Source organism: Zea mays, chromosome 2, assembly GCF_902167145.1.
Source record: "Zea mays cultivar B73 chromosome 2, Zm-B73-REFERENCE-NAM-5.0, whole genome shotgun sequence".
Taxonomy (NCBI): domain Eukaryota; kingdom Viridiplantae; phylum Streptophyta; class Magnoliopsida; order Poales; family Poaceae; genus Zea; species Zea mays.
Window position 1 is genome coordinate 11,408,740 of NC_050097.1, and position 23,199 is coordinate 11,431,938.

The window sequence follows — 23,199 nt, forward strand, 5'->3', positions numbered from 1 at the left end:
TATACATATATTGACCTAGGACCAGAATATGTGACGAACCAATCACACTGTATAATTAGAGCATCTCCAACAATGCCTCAAACTAGTGTCTCAAATTAAAATATAAGGCTCTACACCGGAAAAACTACTCCAACAGACCTCATTTTATAAAATTTTGTCAAAAAATTATAAAGCACCCTCTCAAATGCCTCAAATATACTACACCGTAGTGAGCTGCCCTATAATCTAGATTAGAGACTTTACTGTTGGAGCGGAGTGTTTTATTGGTACCTTAAATTCTATAAAATATACTTATTTTTAAATTATAGAGTATTTTTATAGGTCACGTTGTTAGAAATACTGTTAGAGTCGAGTATATTTGCATTTGTATACATGCTAGCGGGGGCACCAGACTGGGGCCCAATTTCGTCGATGGTGCCGATATCCACCTCCCCGCTCCATCCGCTGTGGGCCCTACTTCCCGCGGCTCCTCCACAGTCATCAAAACAGCAACCGCCCTCTCTCTCTCTCCATCTCCTTCACGCCACACCACAAGTGTCGAAACGGATCAAAGAGCAAGCGACGGGGACGAGAGAGACGAGAGGACCGTCGTCTCCCCCTCCTCCCTCACAACTCACACGCGAGACGGAGACGCGGCCGCAGCCGAGGTCTGCATAAAAGCGCAAAAGATCTCTCGCTCTCGGCTCTCCTCCTCTCCCCCTCACCCCCGGTGCGCTGTCTGTGTCCCGTCTCCGCGAGACCGCGAGCAAGTTCTGTCTTCGTCCGTCCATCCGTGCCCGGTCTTACTGTTGGCGCTCCTTGATTAGCTTACCCCCGCCGGCGAGTTCACCCTGACATGGTCGGCCGGATGGAGCGGCAGACCGCGTCGTCGTCAGCTTCGTGCTCCTCCTCCTCCTCTTCCTCCTCGGTCTGCGGCGGCAAGAAGCGCCCTGATATCCTCAACATGATCCGGGTACGCCTGAATTTACTCAGCCTGCTGCTTGCTCCCGTTCTTCACCTGTCGGGATGAATTTTATTTTATTTTCACGCGTCGTGTCGTCCTGACGTTGATCCCGCAAAAGAAAATTGGGCCAATCCAAGCGTCCGTGGTACCCTTCTGTGGATAAAATCGTTCGGCAGCGCTCGATTAGCTCCTGTGCAGACGACACCACGGCACGGCAGAGTCTGTCTGGTGCAACTGTGCAAGGGAGAGTATCGCGAATTGGAAAAAAAGGGATGATTTTTGATCGTTTATTCTTTCTATCGTGAGGATGTTAACAAATCGATTTAAACTTAAAAGGATGCAGCTTCCTAGCCGGAATCACACGATTTCAAGGTTTGGGGCCGCTACTTCCAGGCAAAGTCGGACTTTTGCGAGGGCTCCTTTTTGACTGGGCACGCATGCGGCCTAGGCATGTCACGCCAGCCGCAATCAGCCTGTCTGCCCTGTGCCTTTTGGAGCCTTGCTCTGCGAGTCTGCGTCTCCGCGTCCCCTAGTAGAAGTGGCCTGATGCACAGGCACGCACAGCGACCTCTCGTTGCAAATCCTGAGCTCCACCTGCCTGTTGAGCCTGTTCTATTCTACGGATGATATATCATCAGAAGCAGACGAGTAGGAAGAGCTGTATCATGTATTCATGTCATGAAGTAAATTAGTTTGTTTATTTTTTGCTACATCAAGTGTTAAAAAAAACAGTATCGTCTTCTTGCCTCGGAAAAGCTGCCACTTGATACAGATGAAATCCTATGGATTTCATTTTTTTTCCCTTTCTCTTTGCGGCAAATGGCGTGCAAGTATCAGTAACTTGCATTGCTCGACACTTGTACCACATATCTAATCAGAAGCATCACCTGTTGAGACATGGACCACCGATAAAGTAGTAGCACCTGAAGTGTTGTGGATATCTCAGAGTGAAGCAGGGAAGATATCCGTCTGCATGATACTAAGGATGCGGCCACGTGCGTTGTCTACTAGGGTTTGGATACTAACCCGTACCCAGCTACCTGTTACCAACCTGCTAAGCCAAACCGTTACTGCATTGTAATTTCAGTTCCTTGTTCTTGGCCTTGGGCCCTCCACCTCGATCTTGATAATGCTTATATATTTCTTCATGCATGCTTATCAATACAGTTTTTACATTCCTATAGTAGTATAGTGTCTCTGAATATCATAGCTGTCTTTGCAACATTTCTGTAGCTAGCTGTATTGGCAGGATTCTTTATTTGAGCAAAACTGTACTTTTTATTTGACTGTAGGAACGTTTTGTGTAATAAGCCCTCCGTTCGAATTTATAATTCATTCGACTTTTTTATATCAAGTTTGACCGACTTGTCTTATTCATAAAAATATTATTATTATTAATTTTTACTATAATATCATTTAGCAATAATATACTTTAAGTATGGCTTTGAAATTTTCCATTTTTCGCAAAAAAAATGAATAAGACGAGCCGATAAATTTGGTAAAAAAAAGTCAAACGGATTATAAATTAGGGTGGAAGGTGTACTAGTTTCAGATACTATAGACCTGTTTAGTTGGTGTCCGGGCAACACGATCCAACCCCAGGCCACCAAGAATGGATGCCTGTGATTTCTGTCTTTCCAGAGTCCGATCCAAACAGGCCCCTTGAGCCTTTTTTTGCCAATGTGTGTGCTGCTGCTGCCTGAATCAGTATTTACTATTTAGTCATTGTGTATAGAACACTTGCTGCCAGTCAGTTTGTCAATGTATGTAGCACACTTGCTCCCAGGATCAGTCTTTTGTTGACGTGTGTAGAACACTTGCTGCTAGAATCAGTCTTTTGTCGATGTGTGTAGGACATATGCAGGCAGCACTGACACAATATTTGGTTCTTTTGCGTGGCTATACAGAATGCAGCCTGTCTTAATTCGTCATCTACTGATACCGGCAAGGGAAGGAGTAAATTGTCAACCAACAAAGTTACACATGGATTCCACCTGGTGGAAGGCAAGTCCGGCCATGGCATGGAAGACTACCATGTGGCAGAGTACAAATATGTGAAGAACCATGAGCTTGGTCTCTTCGCCATCTTTGATGGCCATTTAGGAGATAAGGTGCCAAGTTACCTGAAAGCTAACCTTTTCAGCAACATAATGAAAGAGGTAAGTGTTACATTTGTCTTTCTAATCTGTGTTGGAGACCAAGGAATCCTTTTTAGCTGCTTTACCATTCGCATACATTCCTTATTGTTTCCCTATTCTGATTACTGCAGCCTCTCTTCTGGTCTAGTCCTGAAGAAGCAATAAAGAATGCATACTGCTCTACAAACAAATATATCCTGGAAAATGGCAAACAACTTGGACCAGGTGGTTCAACAGCAGTTACAGCTATTGTAGTCGATGGTAAGGACATGTTGATCGCAAATGTAGGCGACTCTCGAGCTGTTGTGTGTGAAATGGGCTCTGCTAATCAGCTCACTGTTGACCATGAGCCCGATACAACTGAGGAAAGGCAGAGGATTGAAAAGCACGGTGGCTTTGTAACGACATTTCCTGGTCCGTTATTTTTTCTTGTTGTGTTGACCGTTTCTCCATTGTTGTAAATAATTAGATGCAATTACCTTATTATGTGCTATGGTTTGTTTGCAGGTGATGTTCCTCGGGTGAATGGCCAGCTTGCTGTTGCTAGAGCATTTGGTGACCAAAGCCTCAAGGCCCACTTGAGCTCTAAACCTGATACTAGACATGTACCAATAGACTCAAGTATAGAGTTCGTCATACTTGCCAGTGATGGATTGTGGAAGGTTTGTGCCAACTGTTTCATTCATTACTCTTGTTTTTTTTTTTCATGCTTGTGGAAAAAAAAATCTGTACTTTGGTTTCTAGTTAATCCTGTACTTCCCTGAACCTAGATCGAAATGTGTTAGCTTAGGTCACTTTTGAACAATTCTTGCATTATTTGCAACATGTTTTGTCCCTGCAATAAGATGACCTCTTCAGTGATTCATCTCTGTTTGAACCATTTCGTTATAAAAAGCATGTATGTTCGTACACCGGTTTCTAAAACTTGCTGTGTTTCTTTTCTGAATACAGGTAATGAAGAACCAGGAAGCCGTGGATCTCGTGAAGTCAATCAAGGATCCCAAGGCAGCAGCGAAGCGATTGACCACTGAAGCGTTGGCAAGGAAGAGCAAAGATGACATCTCTTGCATTGTCATCCGTTTCCGCTGCTGACTTACCCCCTCAACAGCACTTTTTTATTTCCGATCCACGCCTCATGATATGGATTGAGACAATCTGTCTGTAATCATCTGCCTTGCCGATTTTTTTTCTGGTAGAATCTGCTCTACCTACCGTAGTTGTGGACAGACCTGGAACTAATTAGGACAGTGAAGACTTGAGAGCTGGTAGGTGAGTGTGTGCAGGGTGTCCATTCCATTCGCCTGTGCATATATACACCCAGGCCCCAGCGTAGACTGTGCATCCGTTGACCGGGACTTGGGGGTCCTGTCAGGACCTAGTGCTTGTGATGCTAATGGACCTAATGGTGCGAAGGAACTTGTCGATATCTGATTTGGTCAATTTAGTTTATTACATCGCTCTCAGTTCGTAGGGTAGATGCATCTGATTTCAATGAAACATTTTAGTAGTTCAGGCCACCTTTATAATGATGGATTCCTCCCTATATCCTTCGTTTTGTTCTCTGTGTCCTGCGTTTTTTCTACGAATATGAACTGTTCCTGTAAAATCACTATATGGTTCTTGTGAAATGCATGTTTTTCCTACGAAGACGAACTGGTTATTATGAAATTCACTACACGATTCTTATGAAATCCGTGTGTTCCAAGGGGGACCTCAAGTTCTCAAAGGTGTCCTGTCCTGAGGTCTGAACCGTAGGAGCGGCTGAGCGCCCAACTTTTTTGCAAATTGGCCCTTTTCCGGTTTTTTTCCCACATTTATGCCCCTGGCAGTTTCATTTCAAAAAATGGACCCATAGCTCGGCGCCGTCATCATTGGCGCCGAGCATGTGTGTGCCGGCGCCAATACTATTGGCGCTTATACGTCAGACGCCGGTGTGACCTGGATCTACGTGGCACGCACCTCGGCGCCATAGATCTTGGCGCCGAGGTAGGCGCCCGGTCAACGACGCCTACCTCGGCGCCAAGATCTATGGCGCCGAGGTACGTTCCTATAAATAGTACCCTACGTCTGGCTTGTTGCTGTGCTCATTTCAATTCTTCTAAACTAGAGATGTCTAGGCGTGTTAAATATGCTAAACAAAGGTAAGTTTTGGATCTGCCTCTTATTTTGTGAGTCTATTATATTTCTGATTGTTATAGAGTTTATGGAATTTAGGAAGGGTCCTTTGACCGGAACTGCCTTCGACCCGCTGCCTTTGCCAAGTGGTGTTCCAGTGCCTATGTGTTTTTGTGGTGATCCTTGTAAGGTCGATAAGTCTGAAGATCATGACACCTATCGACAGAGGTATTGGATGTGTGCTAACTTTGCATTTGAGCCAACTATTGTTCAACGTCGGATGAATTTAATGGTGAGAATAGTCTTGTAATATGTTTACATTTGTGATTGTTTTTGTAAATGTTTTTTTGCGTACTAATAATTGCACATTTTGTAGACTCCTCCACCGCTATGTGATTTTGAGCAGTGGATTGACACAGAAATATCAGAGAAAGATAAGAAGTGGCTGGAGAATCTTCAAAAGTGGGATGCAGAGGACAAAGAGAGGATGAAAAAAAGACGAGAGGAGCTTGCTGCCGAGCAACAACGTGAAGACGAAGAGAAAATGAGGCGTGTTGCTGAATGCAGGGAAGATAAGGAGAAGAAGCTTGAGCGTGCACGTCGTGCAAAGGAAGCAATGGAGGAGAACCCTGATGCATTTCGCAAAGGCAAATGGCCCTGTTGTACTCAGTAGTATTGGTGTTTTATTTGAAGTTATGTAATAATGAACTTATTATTCGGTAATATGTATTGTCGAACAATGATATTTCGTAATGAATTACCTTCAAATTGATGAAAAATTACATAAATACATAATTGATGAAAAGTAGATTGAAATAGATAATCAACACGCTGAAAGCAATTGATACATAAGAGTTTTCTAGTAGTGCTCCCACATTCCAAATTGAGTTGACCCTTCCCCATAGTATCCTCCCATTGTTGGTGTCTGCTGTGGGTGCGGTGGAGACGACGGAGGACCAACATTCTTGTTGTGACAAGGGCAGCAACAATATGGATCTGGGCATACTTGCACCTGTGAAGCACCACCATTGTTTGTGTCTCTTTCTTCCTCATCATTTTTGTTGCTTACTTCTCTCTCTAGATCAAATATCCTATTCTGTAGGTAGGATATGTATTCCGCATGAGGAAAAATTGGACGAGGATCTACCCAACGAGTGAACCCACAATTCTCCTTGACCAATGAATGCTGCATAAATGTTTATAGTTAGTTTCACTGAACAACAAAAGTATTTAGAAAAAAGGACTAGAAATTAATTTGTACATATGCATAAGGACATCTGAAGAAACGCCGGCCTCCATCAATTCCACCCTCAACGAACATCTGCACCAAGCAATCCTCGCCATGCATGCACTTCGGCCAATCTTCTCTCCTATTATCGTAGGACCTAAGTCTAACCTCTTTGTTGAAATCTTTTTTACTTTGAACTGGAAAGTTAAAAACCGCCTCTTCAAAAAAATCTGGACCAAGAGGGCCATCAAAACACATTGGAGTTAACTTCCCTCTATCCTTTCGTCTCTCATTTACCGCACCCTTGCCCCTAGAAGACCCTGAAGCCATTCTATTGCACAATGAAGCAAATGTACAAAGGATCGTGTATATATAGGCTAAAGGATAGATAGTGTAATAGATTATAAACATCAGATATGTACAAAAACTCTGAAAAGGCTATGTTCTTGTTCTGAAAAGGCTACATGTCCTACGCTATGTTCTTTTTCTGAAAAGGCTATATATACAATCCTGAAAAGGCTATTTTTACACTCTGAAAAGGCTATATAAGCACTCCTGAAAAGGCTACGAAATGGATCTGAAAAGTATAGATGCTAGTCCAAAAATTAATGCTTCTGAAAAGGCTATGTAATAGTTATGTAAAGGCTACATGACATAACCAACAATTTCACAAAATTTCGGCAGAGTTTTCTCTGTTTTTTGTCAATCCAAGATATACTCATAGATAAGCATAACATACAAGTGCATACAATTGTAAACAATTCCAAGCAAGCTCATAAAAGTCTAAACAAGTTCATTACAAGTCCATAGAATTCATACAAGTCCATTAAAATGTCATACAAGCCCGTAGAGGCCAAATGAGTCCATTACAAGTCTATATAATTCATACGTTACATAACAAGTCCATAGAGTCCAAACCAATTCAACGTCTCCTAGTCTTACCCTTGCCTAAAGCGTCGGTGCCTGGAGTGTAACGTTGTGGAGAGCGGTGTCGCCTACGCTCTTGTGGTTGTAATGGCTGTGTCGAAGGAGCCCCCTCAAGCTGTGAAGGTCCTATCTCGTCGTGATCGTAGTCGAAGCCAGCACCAAGACCTGTGGAGGGCGTTGCTGTGTCGGTACACGATGGTACATGGACGTCATGTGCAATAGTAGTCCTGTAGCCACAGCGAGCAGCAGCTCCACGTAGGCGCCTAGATAAACGCTGCATGCCAAAGACATATTAGTTTACAACATATTCATAACACGCTAAAGGCTATAAACGATGCATGTGGGCTTACCTGCAAGAAGCTGCGCATGCTGCTGTCGCCCGTAGTCAAAAGTTGGCGATCAATGTCCTCTACCGACCGTCGCAATGTGTTACCCTGTACAACACAATTTGCATCACACATACAATTTATACATGTCGAGTATTAAAATCGAGTAAAACTTACCACTCGATCTAATATGGGTGCCGCCTCCACTTGGGTTCCCAGTCTAGTGGACAGGTCATACTCCGTTTCTTCATCGTCAGAAGAATCAATGTCGGCGTAGTCTTCCGCTGTCCACTGCTGGCGAAGCTTACAACGAGTCGCACCCTGGTACCAAGCTTGGTACCGCCTGTAATCACTGTTGTTGTGCAACTCATCGTTGGAATATACATTCTCAGCACCCGATTCCCAATCATTTACTAATATCAGATGATGTTGACGAAAGTCCGTTATCTTCTTTTGCTTCCGCCGGTCAAATCTACACACAAATCATATCATATAAAGAACACAAAGTTAAGAATGATTGATGTTATAAATTGCAAACTGGATTTATAGATTGCGAACTTACTTGTGTAGCTCCTTTGAAGTAGGAACATCTTCAACCGGCCATAGCTGGTTCCTACCAAACTGTCTCTGAACCCTGTGAGGTAGGTGCCACTCAACACACCAGAAACAGACCAAAGGACATTGCATCATATAGAGTTCATCTTCACTGCTGCATACTACACTAAAGATCATCCCAGCATACTCAGGTGCGTTGTATGGCTGCCATGTGACCTAAAATAAAAATGAAGCAATCTATGTTAAGTATAATAAAACAAATTTCATAACGATAAGATATACATGTTGAGTACTTACGCTAGAGGCAGAAAGGGTGTCAAACTCGTTAACATACTCCATGTATGCCCTCTTAGCTCTCGCAAAAGGAGCTGCCACTTGGTCCCAAATATAAGCATACGTCGGTCGAAGACGTTCATTTCCATAAATCATCCATGGCCAGGGTCTAGGCTGGAAAACACGTGGTCGACCAACTGGTATGCGAAACCTGCAAAATGAAATTTATGTTAGTAAGTAATATAGCCTTATTAAATAAAATTTTGAAGACGTCGGTCCAAGACGTACCACATCCATATCTGCAGGAGGTAGACGCAACCGCCTATAGACGAAGAGGAGGACGTACGACGGCAAGCTTCACAAAGCTGCCGGTACAAAAAAGAAAGCACAGCGGAGCCCCAACTGTACTGTCCAGCTGTATCCCAGTCGGTTAGACATGGGATGTTCATCCAGGACGCGCAGTCTCCTGTGGCGTCTGGGAAGAGGACACAACCAAACATGTGCAAGATCCAAGCTCAACAATAGAACTGGACTGTAGCCTCATCAGCATCAGCAGGGCACACACCAAAAGACTGACGGAGCCATGTGATGCCTACTCCAGCAGTCCTTTCAACGCCCTCAGCAGGAAGCTCCCTACCAAGAAAGCCCTCAACTCTAGCCCTCCAACCGTCAGAGTCACATTGGCCTGTCACTGCTCTGCCACCAACATCGAGTCCAAGTATCTTCTGTGCATCCTCTAATGTGACTGTCATCTCACCAAAAGGAAGATGAAAACTATGTGTCTCAGGCCGCCACCTACATAATTAAAAAAATAGTGTAAACGAGCTCAATGATTCAAGAATATTTTTATAAAATCATAACAATACCTGTCCACAAGTGCAGTAATGGCCGCCGAATCAATAGTAGGCAACCCGCGTCGTAACTGGTAAGATATTACATCTAGACCTGCTCGTCTGAGGTAATTAGTGTACCTGTCGTCGAACACCATGTCTAGGAACCCATTGTGTGTCCTAGAACGAAGCGTTGCTAGGTCCTACACGGAAAAATATTATATAAGCAACACCATTTGTACAACAACAAATCTACAAAAGATATTTACAATTAAATACCTGGCCTTCCGACAGAAGGCGCCCCCGGTGGCTCTCGTCGTAGAACGGGTCGAGGAGGTGGAACTGTGCCATCCTACAAAATGAAATTAATGTTAGTAAGTAATATAGCCTTATCAAATAAAATTAAGGTAGTATCATTAAACTAAAAATACAAACCTCGCTAATCTGCCAACGACAAGTGCGTGAATTATGACCAAGTCTACCGCACTTGCCACACTCATACTGCTCGGGGTCGGTAAGAAATGGTGTTCTCCTTCCCCTTCTACTCCTACCACCAACCTGATCCATAACCATCTTGTGCCTCGTCCTCTTCCTGGATCCACGCTTGGTCCAACGACTACTTGGATCAGCGACATACTTTGGGCCATCGTACGGAGGCCACTCACCCGCGTCACGATAAGGAATAAATCTTGGACTCCAAGTCAACACTAGTTTATCAATAGTAAACTCTTGAGGTATCCTCCTCTCTAAGTCAAAGTTACGAGCTCGAACAGCTGCGATTAGATGAGAACATGGAAAATGGTATTGCCTGGGTGCGCCACAAGTACATGACAAGTCATTAAGGACAACCACATGCTTCCTCGACTCTTGTGACTCGCCGTCAGAAGTAGTACCAGCTTGAAGGAATACCTCATATGTCCCTGACTGTAAGTCAAAACAATCAACAGTGTGTGTGTTTGCCCTTTCCTTTGCCTTCTCTAGAAAGGTCTTAGGCTTTGGAGCCCATCTCTCTCCCTCATTCTGCAATCCAACTGCGTGGGTGTGTCTATCATTAAACCATGCCACAAGCTTGTAAAAGGTAAATGTCACTATAGCAGTGACCGGCATACCACGTATGCCCAACAATAATTTGTTGAATGACTCGGCCATGTTACTACACTGGAACTCATATCTCCATCCACCTAAGTCGTGAGCTCTCGTCCACTTCTCCAAATCCGGCATCAATCCATTCAACCAATCTCTACCTTCGGCATTTGTTGCGACTTTGAGCTTTTCTAACTTTTCTCTAAAGAACTTGTCTTCCAGCTGTCGACATGTCTCCTGGAAAAGCTCAAAGTTATCCTTGACACCATCCTTACGCAGAAGATTCTCAGCAAGGTGTCGAGTACACCACCTGTGATGCAAAGGAGGGTACCCATCGATCTGCTCACGGACCGCGTTGAGTATTCCCTGGTGCCGATCTGATATTACACCAACTTCCCGTCCTGGGCCAACCACATGTATCCGGACCAATCGCAGGAACCAGCCCCAACTGTCTTTGTTCTCTTTCTCAACCAGAGCAAATGCTAGGGGAACTAGCTTGTTGTTTGCATCAACGGATATGGCAATTAGAAGAGTGCCCTGGTACTTGCCGAGAAGAAACGTGCCGTCAATTGAAAAGACAGGACGACAATGCCGGAAGGCATCCACACACTGGGGAAAGCACCAGAACGCACGGAAGAATATCTGTCTCCCATCAATCCATGCATTTGGTTTAGGGATGTACTCATAATGCATGCCTGGATTGACCGCCTTCATTGCATTTAAAAGAACAGGTAGCTGCTCGTACCCAGACTCCCAGTCCCCATATATCATCTTCCACGCACACTGCTTAGCCCTCCAAGCTTTACCATATGTTATCTTGTACCCATCAAACACATTCTCCACGATCCTCATGATTGTCCTAACCTTCATATTTGGTTCCGACTGCAGTATTCCCATAAGTCGCTTCCCGATGAGGGTTGATGTCAATTGGCGATGTTTCATCGTTAACTCATGTTCAGCACATGTGTGTGGCCCCACTACTTTTGTTATCTTCCACTTTGCGGTGATCTTTTGTATCCTAGCACAAACCCTCCATGAACAGTTATCCTTGTCGCATACAACCGTGTAACGACGTTTCTCGTACGAATGAAGTACTCTATACGGCCTCTTACGTAAGACTGCATAATGCTGCAACCACCTCTTCAAGGCAGTTAGGTCCTTGAAGACCCTACCCTTTTCAATCATCATGCTAGGACCGGCCTCAGGAGCGTCAAGCAGCTCATCATCCCTGCCCTCTGCATTTGCCTGATGAGAAAGACTAAGATCGCTGAACTCATGCACTCTAGGATCCCGACCGTCTGGAAAAACACGTTGCAACATCTCAATGTCACTCTCTGTGAGTTCACCAACCGGGCGATCATCATCTGAATCGGCAGCCATAGCAAAGGCATATGGCTCCTCTTCATTCCTAAACTCAGGACTGTTGGAGGCAATAAAACCATCACCGAAGCAGCCACGTGCCTCAGTTTGAGGATCAACCACAAGAGTAGGAGTCCCTCCTGCAACATGTACAAGATGATCAGTCCCACGTCAAATGGAATGAGCAAAGTGCTCATGGTCCAAAATGAAGATGTAATGCCAATAAGACTTACTGCAATTGGTTTGTGCCAAAGGGATACACGCAGCTAAATCTGTCTGCAGACCATCTCCTGGCTGACTTAATGGGATCAAATTGGGGCCAGATTGAGCATCAGGAACAGTTGGCACGTCATCGATAGCACGATCAAAGTCTTCAGGGGGACGGTCTACTACAACCGGACGCACCACAACCTCCATGAGTTGCAAATGGGTCTTCATAGCAGAAGTAATATAATTATCCCAATCCAGTTGACAATCAATTGGGATGACTCGTCTTATGACATTTGGTGGATGACCGATATTAAGCACTCCGTCAACCGCAATGTCATCAGCTTCATGGTAACCTAACTTTTGTTTAGCCTTTGTAAACACATCTCTCAAGGAGGGTCTACCATCGAATAGTACCGGCACGTGTCGCATGTCAATGAACTTGGCATTTCCATACGGATCTTGTTCCACATTGCCTCCATGATACAAGCTCAAAAAATTGTCCATCTATTTGAAACACCAATTAAAAATTCAATATAAACTGTGGATGGTTATTACCTAACCACAAACCACTAATTAGTACCTAAATAAGTTTAAATATAACCACCACCCACTAATATACTAACCACCTTATAAAATACTCATATATAATAATTGCAAATTTTGACAGCACCTCCCCTGCACGGGGAGGATAAAAAACATGCACATTTGACTCACATTCATAATATTCAATCAAATTAGCATTTATCACAATAACTAACATTCATCACATTCAAAAAACAACAAATTATAGCACAACAATCTAACATAATTAATACAAAATGCTTACATAATAACAAAAACCATATAAAATTTACCTTGACGGTCGGGGTCGGGGTCGGGGATGGACGACGACGACGCGGGCGAGGAGCGGGGCAGTGTGTCGACGGCCGGGGGCGGGGCGCCGGGAGGGAACTGGGCTTCGCGGGGTTGGCCGGAACGGGGCGCGGCCGTGGGACGGGCGTTGGCGGCGGCGCTTCTTGGGCGGCGCGGTGGAGCTTGCGGGGCGGGCCGGCGCGGGCAGGGGCGGCTCGGGCGTGGCCGTCCGGGGGCGGCGCGGCGCGGGCGTGGCCGTCCGGGGTCGGGGCGGCGCGGGCGTGGCCGGCCGGTGGCGGCGCGGCGCGGGCGTGGCCGTCCGGTGGCGGGGCGGCGCGGGCGGGCAGGCCGGTGGCGGGGAGGCGCGGCCGGGGCGTCGCGGGCGGCAGTGGCGCGGTGGGAGGGCGCCGGGCGGCGTCGGCTATGGCGGCGGGGGGCGAACAAGGCGGCGCGGCGGCTGGCGAAAAGTCCCTGGGCGCGGGTCAAAATTAGGGTTTGAATTATGTTGAATATAGGGGGTCGGCGCCAAGATCTATGGCGCCGACCCCCTGACACGTGTACTGCCGCCGCCAGGGGGGTCGGCGCCAAGATCTATGGCGCCGACCCCCTGCCACGTCACGTCCAGCGAGGCATCCCCGTCAGGCAGACAGGCGCCAATAAGATTGGCGCCGGCACACAGAAGGTCGGCGCCAATGATGACGGCGCCGAGCTAAGGGTCCATTTTTTGAAATGAAACTGCCAGGGGCATAAATGTGGGAAAAAAACCGGAAAAAGGCCAATTTGCAAAAAAGTTGGGCTGAGCGCCTCGCCTTGCATGATCTCCCTGATGGTCTGGCTGGCTGGCCAATGGCCATCCCGTCTGCAGTGCCTGTGCATAGCAGGGAAACGATCAGCCAGGGCACCACTCCATGCCAGACGTCGTGCCTGCCAAGAAAAACCGTGGTGCAGCCGTGCAGGGCACCACTCCATGCCAGACGTCTGCACTGGCCTGTGACTGTGATGCCGTGCACGGTAGACCGTAGACGGTACGTCCCCTTCCCACTTTCCATTGTGGCAAAGCAAACGTATACAGATCGGTTCATTTTGCACGATATACAGAAACTATGTATCAGTATGGGTATATCGGTAGTATTTCGTACGTGTTACACGGCACACACGTGCACGATAACATGGATGGAACCCACAACACAAGGTAAACCACGAATCAGACACGTACACACACACGATATATGCACGGACGATGATGTCACGATGGCGCCATCACGTTCCAGCAGCAGCCGACCAGGCGCGCGCTTAATTCAACTCACCCGATCGATCGAACACGTAGCTACTCTCCAGCGCTCTGAACACCGTCGGCTCCGCCTCCATCACCTCCACCACCTCCAGCGCCGCGTGCACGTACACCACCCAGTCACCGTCCCCGCGCGCGCTCGGCATCGGCATCACGTACCCGGCGCCGCCGGGCCAGGGGAACTGATACGACGCGAACGCCGGCCGGCCCCACCCGAAGTCCACCTCGCCGAGGGGAAGCCGCATCCCCGACGACACCACGCAGGCCATCGCGTCCTCGCCGCCGTGGCCGCGGCCCAGGTACGCTCTCGCCACCGTGGGCTCCGGCCGCTGCGCCTCCACCCAGTCGACGAGCTCGCGGAAGTGCTCGCCGGTCGCGGCCTCCGCCACCCACCGGTGCACGTCGCCGGCCACGTCCGCGAGCGCCATTTCGCCCAGGGCGCCGGTGCCCATGACGCCGTAGGGGATGGTCAGCACGTTGCCGAAGTAGGCCCCCATGGCGCCGTCGCGGCGGAGGCGACTGCGCCCGTCCACCACCACGCCCATGCAGCACGAACGCGGCTGCTGGCGCCGCGAGGCCGCTGCGGCCTTGGCGTGGAGCCCCCACAGGTGGGCCGTGAACGCCTCCAGCTTCGTGCGCCCGGCCCCCGCCGAGGCTTGAAGCGCCGCGACGTCGGCGGCGGACACGCGGTAGATGCGGTTGGCGGTGGCTGTGTCCGGCAAGGCCGGCGCGCGGCTCACGGGGACGAAGAGGCGGTCCGCGAGGCTGCCGGCGGTGCGGAGCGGTGCCGCAGCTGGTTCACGCGGCGCGAGGAACGAGCGGTGGAAGCACGGGGCCGGAGGCGCTGAGCTGCCGCTGGCGGCTGCGGCCCACGCGACGAGGAACATGTTGAACGAGTAGGCGTCGCACACGCGGTGGTCGAAGGTGCACCCAACCACGGCGCCGCCGCACTTGAACTTGGTCACCTGCGTGCGTGCATGTGCTAGATCGAATTACAGTGATGAATGATGATGTCATAATTATAGCCAGTGCTTGTACAAGTATAGCGCCGCGCTGTGTGTAGTTTGCAACAGTTGGTGAGAAGTTAGTAGTCACCTGCATCTTTCCGTTCAGATCAGAAGCTGAATACCTCAATTATGAATAAATTGAATTTGTATGTTTTTTTTGAAAAGTTTGCTTGATCGCTCGAAACCAAAAACAACAAACCACGCCACCAATCTGCGGTAGCGAACCCATAATTTAATCAAGACTAAAGCGCATGTACCGATGTACGTTATTATGAGTTTTGTTTACGATCAAATATATAAGGCTTGTTAAAGCTCTCGATTCTCTGTCTAGTTACCGATTCTCGAAGGCCTGTTGAAGCTATTCGGTCCTGTAAGTTTTGACGGACCTTAGTCAAATACTAAGTTTATGTTTAACGGACTTCTATGGGTCTTATGCTAGACCGACCCATGGAATTGACTTGAGACCTAGACACGACCCACACATAGCGATCTAAATGCTTAAATTTTCTCATAATTATGTTTGACTTTTCTGAGATCAAGTTCGGCCAGCTCGTTTTATTCAAAAAAAAATCATATTTATCGTTTATTTTTATTATGATATAGTTTATCATACCATTTACTTTAACTATAAAGTAAAATTTTCTATATTTTCATAAATATTTTAAATAAGACAAATCGGTAAAACTTGATCTCAAAAAAGTCAAACTATATCCTTTTTAGGACAGAGGGAGTAGGCTACTAAATTATTTTTAGTTCAAAAATTAATAAAAATAGAGTCAGATCCTAATTCGGTATTTTCTTAAATTTATAGTGTAATTAATATTTAGAGACTATTATTACCCCTAGGTACAACTAAGCATAGAGATCTACAATAGTGTTAATATGCAGCAGCAAAACCATTATACTAGAAAGGAAATAATATGTGCATATCCATGTAAATAAGTTTTAATTGTGTGCAAATATTTAAAGGCTGGTAGGATTGGTTGATGGGACATGGTGATAGTGGCCTACGTACCAAATGCAAACTAGAAAAGGCCACACACTGTCGCAGTCATCATAAAGGAAAAGAACGTTTGCATGCAAAAGACCGGACACATAATGAGGTGGCATGACATAATGCTAATCTTAACTCCTGATTGGTTGCAACTTAGTTTTTAATAAACTGTTTTTTTGTATCTTTTAGATAGTAGAGGTCAGCTTTTTGGTTTTTAAGAAACTTGGAATATAATTTTTATAAACTGAAACATAAATGATTATGTTTAGAGACACATCAATTTTCATAAACTAGTTTCCAAACAGGCCCTAAAAGAATGTATATTTGGAGCCCTAGAGGTGGCAAATCATGACTAACATTAAGCGACGATCATCTCTTTCATTCTTTTTTTTCTTATTATTTATATAGTTGACGTGTGGTGAACCCTGCCCCTTGGGTCTTGAGTTGGCGAACCATAAAATTCTGTGATCGTATACGTAGGTAACCTGGCACAACCGCGCACGTCCATTCTTGTCACGTCCGTTTCTCGTCCGTGGAGTTCTTTCATTTTGCTGGAGACACTTGGACGCGCAATTCTCGCGCACGTCAACGTGTGAGACGCCACCCGTAGCGTTTCACAGGCATCATCAGACGGTCCAATACAAGCTATTTTGTTTCAAATTCTTACTATAGTCTTAGTTATACACACACACGATGCACGTAAATGTATAGATTTTGTTTTTGAGGTAAACGTTTAACTATACTAGTATAGTAGTATTGCCACATGAATCCATGATGCCTCGTTACCAACCTTCCCCAAATCCAGTCGTCGCAGTCGAACTGTATTTTTCCAAGTATTTTTTTGGTAGTTTTGTGCAGGCTTGCTATAATTGATAACCGTGTGCATATTATTGATGATTTTATTTTATTTTAATTTTCTACTAGAGGTAGTAGTTGAAAGGTACGGATACGGAGTATATATATATGCATGCCATGGATGGAACCTGCACGGACATGACGCCGGCCTTCTTCTTGGGCACGAGCGGCTCGACGCTCTCGTCCGGCAGGCCCAGGCGCAGGTCCCGCAGCACGGTGCCGTCGGCGGCCGCCTCCGCGACGTCCACGCCGCGGCCGCTGCACAGCAGCTCCGGCTCGCCCGCCGCGTTGGCCACCACCTCCCCGGCCAGCGGGTAGTACGCCACCAGCGTCTTGGCCAGCGCCGCCTTGAGGACGGCGGCGACCGGCTGGTGGCTGCGGCCGCCCGCGGGGTCCGCGTCATAGCAGAAGAAGACGCCGACGTCGATGGGCGGCAGGATGAGGTCCAGGTTCGACAGCGGCAGTCGGTGCTCCTGCATGGGCAGCGCCGGTGCCACCGTCGAGACGGCCGCGACGGTCACCGTCGAGACGCGTTCCTGCTTGACCATGTTGCGAGCGACGAGTGTGTGCGGTGTGCCCCAGAGAGGGACAGGGTAGAGAGCACAGAGCAGGGAGAGCGCGAGGGAGAAAGTCAGAAGGGAGCACTTGCTTTTGTTCGAACTGCAGATGGCACCGAGTGGATTTATATAGGAGAGGTAGCTGCTAGCCCAGCACTAGCTAATAGCCTTCGGTCGTTTGTGATAACGACTGATATCCAAGCAGTGAAGCAGGTACTAAGTGCAAATGTGTAAGCAGATTTTTTTAATACGTTATATCTGTATATAACGGTAGATACAATTATAAATTGTTAGTACTTATTTTATAAAGCTATACTAAATAATGGTGGAACAGTGTAAGTGTTAAATATGACATATCGTTGATAAGATCTAACGGATCAAAATGTACTTACATGCTTGCACCTAATATCTACTTGTATATTAGTCTTTACCTCAGTTTAGTTGCTGCAAGGTGGTTAGACTCTGTGTGTAGAGGCTAAGTTTGTGCATAGGCTTATTTTTTGTTGTTTACATTAATACATTCATGACAAATACAACTCGTGTTTAGTTGTCTGCATTAGAACGTGTGTACTAGAGAAGAGTGCATAAATAAAATTTTAAATATTTTATACCATAAGTGATATAATTTTATTAAAAAAATGTCAGAAACATAAATAGAAAATTCGGTAATTAAAAATTTTAATTAGAAAATATAAGAAAAAAACGAAAACGCAATCTTGAAGTACGTGCAGCTGCATTCACAAGGCCAAGACGAGCGGGTACGCTCCTCAACCACGTACACACCCTAAACCATACTTCAACAAAGAGACATTGCTTTAATGCTTCGAAGATACAGTTACACCCATGAGAGCAGACAACCAATCATATATGTATGTTATTGGTCTTTCGATAATCTAAATCACCAACTTTTAATGACCATATATGTTTCTACAAAGGCCTACTTGTACCATCAGTATGGATTGTTAGTGTAGATGAAGAGACCCCTCTCTTCGCCACTCAAACCCTATAAATAGATGGTGAGACCCCTCTCTTCGTCATATATATAGGTAACTCTACGTGCAATCGGTGCTCCGCTTTCGGCTTCTCTCGGTCGCTCCGCGTCGCCTCCACTATGGAGCTTTTGGGTATGTTACTTAGGCTCCCACATCTTCAAATGGCCGGTTGGATGAAGTATATATAGGCTTCAACTCAAAAGTAGCCGTTGGAGAGAAGCTGCTGCTCTCTGCGGCACACCGGACAATTCAGTGGTAGGCACCGAACAGTCTGGTGCCTTGTACGATGCCACATAGCCGTTGGATATGGCTATTGCAGGTGATCGTTGTCGCGTATCAACTTTGCACCGGACAGTTCGGTGGCTCTCCTCCACAGTGCCACCAGGAACTAGCCATTGGGCTATTGTTCCCTAGTGCATCAAACAGTTCGCCATGTGGCACCAGACTATTCGGTGTGCTACCAGACAGTCCACTGTTCTTAGCCGGTCGTGGCTACACATTCTTCAAGTCTTGAACTTTACTTGATATTTGTTGATATTCTCTTATGGTCTTTGAAAGGGAATTAGGCTTACACCTAGTCCCTAATTAATTTTAGTGGTTGAATTGCCCAACACAAACAATTGGACTAACTAGTTTGCTGTAGTGTATAAGTTATACAGGTGTCAAAGGTTCACAACAAGCCAATTAAAAAGACCAAAGTTGGGTTCAAAATAAAGAGCTAAAGGCATCCCGAAAGGTTCCTTGGTCTGGCGCACCGGACTGTCCGGTGGCGCACCGGACAGTGTCCGGTGCACCAGGGAACTTCGCGCAGAACTCTTCAACCTCGGGATTTTCCTGGAGCCGGCGCGCTATAATTCACCGGACTGTCCGGTGTACACCGGACAGTGTCCGGTGCTCCAAGAGGACGCGGCTTCGGAACTTGGCAGCCTCAGGAATTTGCAGCGGTTGCTCCGCTATAATTCACCGGACATGTCCGATGTACACCGAACTGTCCGGTGCAACTACGGGGCAACGACTACTTCGCGCCAACGGTCGCCTGCAACAGCAATTAATGCGCGCCAGAGCGCGCAGGCGTCAGGCACACCCATACTGGCGCACCGGACACTCTACAGTACATGTCCGGTGCGCCACCGGACATCAAGGCGGGCCCTGAAGTCAGAACTCCAACGGTCGAATTGCAACGGCTTTGGTGACGTGGCTCGCGCACCGGACATGTCCGGTGTACACCGGACTGTCCGGTGCACCATACGACAGACAGCCTCCACCAACGGTCATGTTTGGTGGTTGGGGCTATAAATACCCCAACCACCCCACCATTCATTGCATCCAAGTTTTCCACTTCTCAACCATTTACAAGAGCTAGGCATTCAATTCTAGACACGCCAAAGAGATCAAATCCTCTCTAATTCCACACGAGGCTTTAGTGATTAGCGAGAGAGATTTGCCGTGTTCTTTTGAGCTCTTGCGCTTGGATTGCTTCTTTTCTTTCTCGCTTGTTCTTGTGATCAAAACTCAATTGTAACCAAGGCAAGAGGCACCAATTGTGTGGTGGCCCTTGCGGGGAAGCTTTGTTCCCAGTTTTGATTTGAGAAGAGAAGCTCACTCGGTCCGAGGGACCGTTTGAGAGAGGGAAGGGTTGAAAGAGACCCGACCTTTGTGGCCTCCTCAACGGGGAGTAGGTTTGCGAAAACCGAACCTCGGTAAAACAAATTCGCGTGTCACACTCTTCATTTGCTAGCAATTTGTTTTGCACCCTCTCTCGTGGACTCGTCTTTATTTCTAACGCTAACCCGGCTTGTAGTTGTGTTTATACTTGTAAATTTCAGTTTCGCCCTATTCACCCCCCCTCTAGGCGACTATCAATTGGTATCAGAGCCCGGTTCTTCATTAGAGCCTAACCGCTCGAAGTGATGTCGGGAGATCACGCCAAGAAGGAGATGGAGACCGGCGAAAAGCCCACTACAAGCCACAGGAGCACTTCATCGGAAGAGTCCCGCACCAAGAGGAAGGAGAAGAAAGACTCCTCCAAAGGGAAGGAGAAGAAGAAAGACTCCTCCAAAGGGAAGGAGAAGAAATCTTCTTCGCACAAAGAGAAGAAGGAGAAGTCTTCCTCCCACAAGCCGCAACGGAGTGGGGACAAGAAAAAGAGGATGAGGAAAGTGGTCTACTACGAGACCGATTCTTCGTCAACCTCCACCTCCGGCTCCGATGCGGCATCCGTCACCTCTAAGCGCCAAGAGCGCAAGAAGTATAGTAAGATCCCCCTACGCTACCCTCGCATTTCTAAACATACACCTTTACTTTCCGTCCCATTAGGCAAACCACCAACATTTGATGGTGAAGATTACGCTAGGTGGAGTGATTTAATGCGATTTCATCTAACCTCACTCCACAAAAGCATATGGGATGTTGTTGAGTTTGGTGCACAGGTACCATCTGTAGGGGATGAAGACTATGATGAGGATGAGGTGATCCAAATCGAGCACTTCAACTCCCAAGCCACAACCATACTCCTCGCCTCTCTAAGTAGAGAGGAATACAACAAGGTGCAAGGGTTGAAGAATGCGAAAGAGATTTGGGATCTACTCAAGACCGCGCACGAGGGTGATGAACTCACCAAGATCACCAAGCGGGAAACGATCGAGGGGGAGCTCGGTCGCTTCCGTCTTCGCCAAGGGGAGGAGCCACAAGATATGTACAACCGGCTCAAAACCTTGGTGAACCAAGTGCGCAACCTCGGGAGCAAGAAATGGGATGATCACGAGGTGGTTAAGGTTATTCTAAGATCTCTTATTTTCCTTAACCGTACTCAAGTTCAATTAATTCGTGGCAACCCAAGATATACACTAATGACTCCCGAGGAAGTAATCGGGAATTTTGTGAGCTTTGAGTATATGATCAAGGGCTCGAAGAAGATCAACGAGCTAGATGATCCCTCCACATCCGCGGCACAACCGGTCGCATTTAAGGCGACGGAGGAGAAGAAGGAGGTGTCTACATCGAGTAGACAACCAATCGACGCCTCAAAGCTCGATAACGAGGAGATGGCGCTCGTCATCAAGAGCTTCCGCCAAATCCTCAAACAAAGGAAGGGGAAGGACTACAAACCCCGCTCCAAGAAAGTGTGGTACAAATGTGGTAAGCCCGGTCATTTTATTGCAAAATGTCCCATATCTAGTGACAGTGACAGGGGCGACGACAAGAAGGGGAGAAGAAAGGAGAAGAAGAGATACTACAAGAAGAAGGGCGGCGATGCCCATGTTTGTCGGGAATGGGACTCCGACGAAAGCTCTAGCGACTCCTCCGATGACGAGGACGCTGCCAACATCGCCGTCACCAAGGGACTCCTCTTCCTCAACGTCGGCCACAAGTGCCTCATGGCAAAGGACGACAAAAAGAAGGTTAAATATAAATCCTCCACTGGATATGAATCCTCTAGTGATGAAAATGCTAGTGATGAGGAGGATAACTTGCACACTCTTTTTGCTAACTTAAACATGCAACAAAAGGAGAAATTAAATGAGCTAATTAGTGCCATCCATGAGAAGGATGATCTCTTGGACTCCCAAGAGGACTTCCTAATCAAGGAAAATAAAAAGCATGTTAAGGTTAAGAATGCTTATGCTCTAGAGGTAGAAAAATGTGAAACATTAACTAGTGAGCTAAGCACATGCCATGACACTATTGCCAACCTTAGAAATGAAAATGCTAATTTATTAGCTAAGGTTGATTCTCATGTTTGTAATGTTTCAATTTCCAATCCTAGAGATAATAATGATGATTTACTTGCTAGGATTGAAAAATTGAATGTTTCACTTGCTAGCCTTAAAGTTGAAAATGAGAAATTACTTGCTAAGGCTAGAGACTTTGATATTTGCAATGCTACTATTTCCGACCTTAGAACTAAGAATGACATATTACATGCTAAGGTTATCGAGTTAAAATCTTGCAAACCCTCTACATCTAGTGTTGAGCATGTTTCTATTTGTGCTAGATGTAGAGATGTTGATATTAATGCTATTCATGATCACATGACTTTAATTAAACAACAAAATGATCATATAGCTAAATTAGATGCAAAAATTGCCGAGCATAACTTGGAGAAAGAAAATTTTAAATTTGCTCGTAGTATGCTTTATAATGGGAGACGCCCTGGCATCAAGGATGGCATTGGCTTCCAAAGGGGAGACAATGTCAAACTTAATGCCCCTCCTAAAAGATTGTCTAACTTTGTTAAGGGCAAGGCTCCCATGCCTCAGGATAACGAGGGTTACATTTTATACCCTGCCGGTTATCCCGAGGACAAAATTAGGAGAATTCACTCTAGGAAGTCTCACTCTGGCCCTAACCATGCTTTTATGTATAAGGGTGAGACATCTAGCTCTAGGCAACCAACCCGTGCTAAGTTGCCTAAGAAGAAAACTCCCAGTGCATCAAATGAACATAGTCTTTCTTTTAAAACTTTTGATGTATCTTATGTTTTGACTAACAAATCCGGCAAAGTAGTTGCCAAGTTTGTCGGGGGCAAACACAAGGGCTCCAAGACTTGTGTTTGGGTACCCAAAGTTCTTGTTTCTAATGCCAAAGGACCCAAAACCGTTTGGGTACCTAAAGTCAAGAACTAAACTTGTTTTGTAGGTTTATGCATCCGGGGGCTCAAGTTG

At 46.5% G+C, this 23,199-nt stretch overlaps 5 protein-coding genes across 6 annotated transcripts; 2 read left to right on the forward strand and 3 right to left on the reverse strand.

The window, feature by feature from the left end:
• The first annotated feature begins 413 nt into the window (after positions 1–413).
• Positions 414–4,687, forward strand: LOC103645961 (probable protein phosphatase 2C 44). Of its 2 annotated transcripts, none has more exons than XM_008670684.4 (6): positions 414–647; positions 807–952; positions 2,851–3,102; positions 3,213–3,495; positions 3,589–3,743; positions 4,033–4,687. In XM_008670684.4, exons 2-6 carry the CDS (start codon positions 836–838, stop codon positions 4,171–4,173), a joined length of 948 nt encoding a protein of 315 aa, XP_008668906.1. In that variant the 5' UTR covers positions 414–647; positions 807–835; the 3' UTR covers positions 4,174–4,687. The 2 variants fall into 2 exon arrangements, with proteins under 2 accessions (XP_008668906.1, XP_008668905.1); XM_008670683.4 differs by having other exon boundaries at positions 479–709.
• Positions 4,688–5,054: 367 nt separating this feature from the next.
• Positions 5,055–5,949, forward strand: LOC109943956 (uncharacterized). Its single transcript, XM_020548134.3, has 2 exons — positions 5,055–5,488; positions 5,573–5,949. The coding sequence occupies exons 1-2, from the start codon at positions 5,210–5,212 to the stop codon at positions 5,867–5,869; spliced, it is 576 nt and encodes a 191-aa protein (XP_020403723.1). The 5' UTR covers positions 5,055–5,209; the 3' UTR covers positions 5,870–5,949.
• A 1,227-nt stretch (positions 5,950–7,176) lies between these two features.
• On the reverse strand, positions 7,177–8,944 carry LOC103646250 (uncharacterized). Its single transcript, XM_020549256.3, has 6 exons — positions 8,794–8,944; positions 8,530–8,716; positions 8,240–8,448; positions 7,855–8,149; positions 7,702–7,785; positions 7,177–7,625 (listed from the first exon to the last, which is right to left on the reverse strand). The coding sequence occupies exons 1-6, from the start codon at positions 8,796–8,798 to the stop codon at positions 7,347–7,349; spliced, it is 1,059 nt and encodes a 352-aa protein (XP_020404845.1). The 5' UTR covers positions 8,799–8,944; the 3' UTR covers positions 7,177–7,346.
• A 76-nt stretch (positions 8,945–9,020) lies between these two features.
• On the reverse strand, positions 9,021–10,421 carry LOC109944108 (protein MAIN-LIKE 1-like). Its single transcript, XM_020548762.2, has 4 exons — positions 9,771–10,421; positions 9,615–9,687; positions 9,372–9,538; positions 9,021–9,300 (listed from the first exon to the last, which is right to left on the reverse strand). Exons 1-4 carry the CDS (start codon positions 9,980–9,982, stop codon positions 9,021–9,023), a joined length of 732 nt encoding a protein of 243 aa, XP_020404351.1. The 5' UTR covers positions 9,983–10,421.
• Positions 10,422–13,932: 3,511 nt separating this feature from the next.
• Positions 13,933–17,639, reverse strand: LOC103645962 (hydroxycinnamoyltransferase 2). Its single transcript, XM_008670686.3, has 2 exons — positions 17,115–17,639; positions 13,933–15,095 (listed from the first exon to the last, which is right to left on the reverse strand). Exons 1-2 carry the CDS (start codon positions 17,532–17,534, stop codon positions 14,133–14,135), a joined length of 1,383 nt encoding a protein of 460 aa, XP_008668908.1. The 5' UTR covers positions 17,535–17,639; the 3' UTR covers positions 13,933–14,132.
• Positions 17,640–23,199: the final 5,560 nt, after the last annotated feature.